A 3,001-nucleotide genomic window follows, 5' to 3' on the forward strand; every position below is an offset into this window, starting at 1 on the left:
TTAGATTGTACTTTCATGTATATTTGATTTTTTACCATAATATACTGGAAATAAAATAATATTGATAAATGCAACTTATGATTATGATTAAATATATAAAAGTGAGAATCTTTTTTAGTGTTTATTCCTATTGTGAGAAGACATTAGTACTTAAGTATTCTTTTTAATAATAAATAAGAATCCATTATATAAAGGATAAAGAATATAATTGGTTCCTTAAATTTGTGTTTGAAATCTCTTTAGTCCCTAAATTTTATTTTTAATGTCAGCATTCCTAAATTTTAATTTTTATCTCAAATCGGTCTCTTGGACCACTTTTCGACTAAAATACAGCCAAGATAAAGTTCATGTGACCTACACATGGTATAATCTGCAAAGGTTATTTTGTCATTATGTATTTTTTTTTTTAAAAAAAAAGATAAAGTAAACACCTAGCTGTGCTTTATGACACGAGCGTATTCTCCAAATGAGCATATTATGCATACAAACCAAGAGTTACACGCCACGATCGAATCGTGTAACACGGTCATATTCTTTCACTGCACGAACATACCAGAACACGCCTAGTTCCACCCTTCAAAAATTAACTTTTCATCCTAAAGTACGTTTTTTACCAAATTTTTTCCTAAATCATGATTTTACAAACTTTTTAACTATTTAATGGAAGAATTCAAATATTTCCAAGGGAGAAACAAATATTTTAGCTGAACCGGGTTCATTTTATTATATCACATATATTTGCTTCAAGAATTAGTTCACACACAATATCTACTTAGTACCCCATGTGTATTTCTAGCTCTTTCATTATATAGAATAAAAAACACAACTACACAAGCTAACACAAAAAACATCTTCATTTGATTTTGGGCTTCTTGGAGTTATGATATATCATTCTCTAAATTTCTCACCTTCCATTCAAAAAAGAACCAATTTGATAATTTACAAATTTAATGAACTAAATTGAGAAAAACGAACATAAACTTTTTACCCTCAATTATAATATGGTCAGAGGGACCATTTTGAAATAAAAGTTAAAGTTTAGGGATGCTAACGTTAATATATTAACTTAAAGGATTACAGTGATTCTATATAAAATCGAAACTAAGGGATAGACTTTAATATTTAATTTCTATCAAAGAAGAAAAATATTTGATATTTCTTATTCGTCTAAACTACTTAGAAGATGAATAATATAGCTAGCTAAAATATAAATAGATAAACAATATTTTAATATGCTTAATTTGCAAAGAAAGATCTTATATGTTTATATAAAAAAATTAATTTACTAGGGTACAATATAATTTAAAATTAATAGAATGTGAGTAATATGTATTAATTTAAACTTCACAAAATAAAAATATAATATAGAATAAGTATGAGAAAAATCATCAACTTTATTAAATTAAAAGCATTATTGAAAAATTTAAATTGAGCGACTTCCGACTAATTAATTTTATTTTAAATTAATATTAGATATTTATTTTTAGATGGTAGTTTTTTTTTCATATTATAATGGCTGTAAAATAATAACATGATTAGCCCGTGTATTTTTTAAAATAAAATAATTTATCTTTTTAAATAGAGAAGTAAATTATTTTAATTTTAAAAAGTACAAAGAGATAAATTACTATTTTTATATCGTAGAGAATAATTTATTGATTTGTGACATGACATGAAATAAATTGCATAAGCCCTTTTTACATTCAAGAATCTTAACGAAACCCTTGTTTTATATCAATTGAATACTAAATTCCAAACAACAATTCAATGTTGTGATGAATATCCAACCACACGGAAGGCATAAGAAAGATAGAAAGGACAAGAATTGGCATCCCTTGTCCGAATGGAAGAAGCCCTTTAAATTCACATCCAAGAAGACAAAGAGGGGATGCAGACCAACAACTTTCTCCCAACAATTGTCCTAGCACAAACATTTCTGCTCTTGTCGTTCTTGATCCCATCCATGGCGGTTGACTCGTCATCATCGGATGCCCAAGTTCACATCGTTTACGTCGAAAAACCTGAAGCCCAGGATCCAGAAGCGTTTCATATCCAGACTCTGACCTCTGTTCTTGGCAGTGAGGATGCTGCGAAGAAGGCTCTGGTGTACAGCTACAGGCATGCTGCAAGTGGCTTTTCTGCCAAGCTGACTCCAGACCAGGTGTCTGCGCTCTCACAACAACCGGGTGTGCTTCAGGTCGTCCCCAGTCGGACTCTCCGCCTGCACTCCGGTGGAGTTGGGAAGATCTAATGGTTTACGCATATCAGTACCTTCTATTTGTCTCTTTATGCCTTGTGAACAACTCTCTATGTGCTGTCGTATGCTTCATCGCCTAAATATATAGGATCTTGTTCTTTTTTATAATCAAAACGTTGGTTTTGGTATAAACGTAGGGGTGATCTCTTGTGTTGTGAGTCGCATTAAGATATGTTGTCTCAATATTTACTTTGAATTGTGGATAAGTCGAATTTGTGTCTTTTTATTTAGGTTGTTTTGATTAGATTCAATTGGATCCAAATTTAAATATAAAATGAACAGAAAAATATGACGAATAAAGTCAAAATGATATTTGCCCTCTAAAAATAAGAAAAATCTTAATACTCCATGGGTCAGCGTTTTTTGAGCGATTGCACGGCACCCACACTACAAAAAAAATTATCTTATAGTAACGACTTTTGTAACGGCCAAGTTATTAATTTAGAACAGTTTTTGAAAATTGTAACGATCCTTGTAACGGCACCCCATTCCGCGGCTTTTCTGGGCATTCTAAAATATTTGTAACGGCTTACTTGGCAGCGGTTATAATTTGTAATGACTTGCTTGGCAGCGGTTACAATTTGTAACGGGCTTCTTAACAGCCATGAGAGGCTGTTGCAAGAGTAGTCCAATTGTAGAAAATGCATTTGGACCTGTTTTTGGAATGGCCAAATTAAATTTGATTTAATTGTTATTGGAATGACCTTTGTAACACTTATAGGTATGGGTGAGCTTGAATGTTGG

The 3,001-nt window shown here is 31.2% G+C and overlaps 1 protein-coding gene across 1 annotated transcript; it reads left to right on the top strand.

The window, feature by feature from the left end:
* Positions 1-1,764: 1,764 nt before the first annotated feature.
* On the top strand, positions 1,765-2,463 carry LOC105172365 (subtilisin-like protease SBT3.14). The gene has a single exon (XM_011093755.3). It carries the CDS (start codon positions 1,889-1,891, stop codon positions 2,249-2,251), a length of 363 nt encoding a protein of 120 aa, XP_011092057.1. The 5' UTR covers positions 1,765-1,888; the 3' UTR covers positions 2,252-2,463.
* Positions 2,464-3,001: the final 538 nt, after the last annotated feature.

The sequence above is a fragment of the Sesamum indicum genome, linkage group LG10 (assembly GCF_026168435.1).
Source record: "Sesamum indicum cultivar Baizhima isolate 11 linkage group LG10, ASM2616843v1, whole genome shotgun sequence".
In the NCBI taxonomy this organism is placed as follows: domain Eukaryota; kingdom Viridiplantae; phylum Streptophyta; class Magnoliopsida; order Lamiales; family Pedaliaceae; genus Sesamum; species Sesamum indicum.

Bases quoted from the DNA above. Each gene is read 5' to 3' on its own strand.
- LOC105172365 (XM_011093755.3), top strand. From the start codon at position 1,889: ATGCAGACCAACAACTTTCTCCCAACAATTGTCCTAGCACAAACATTT.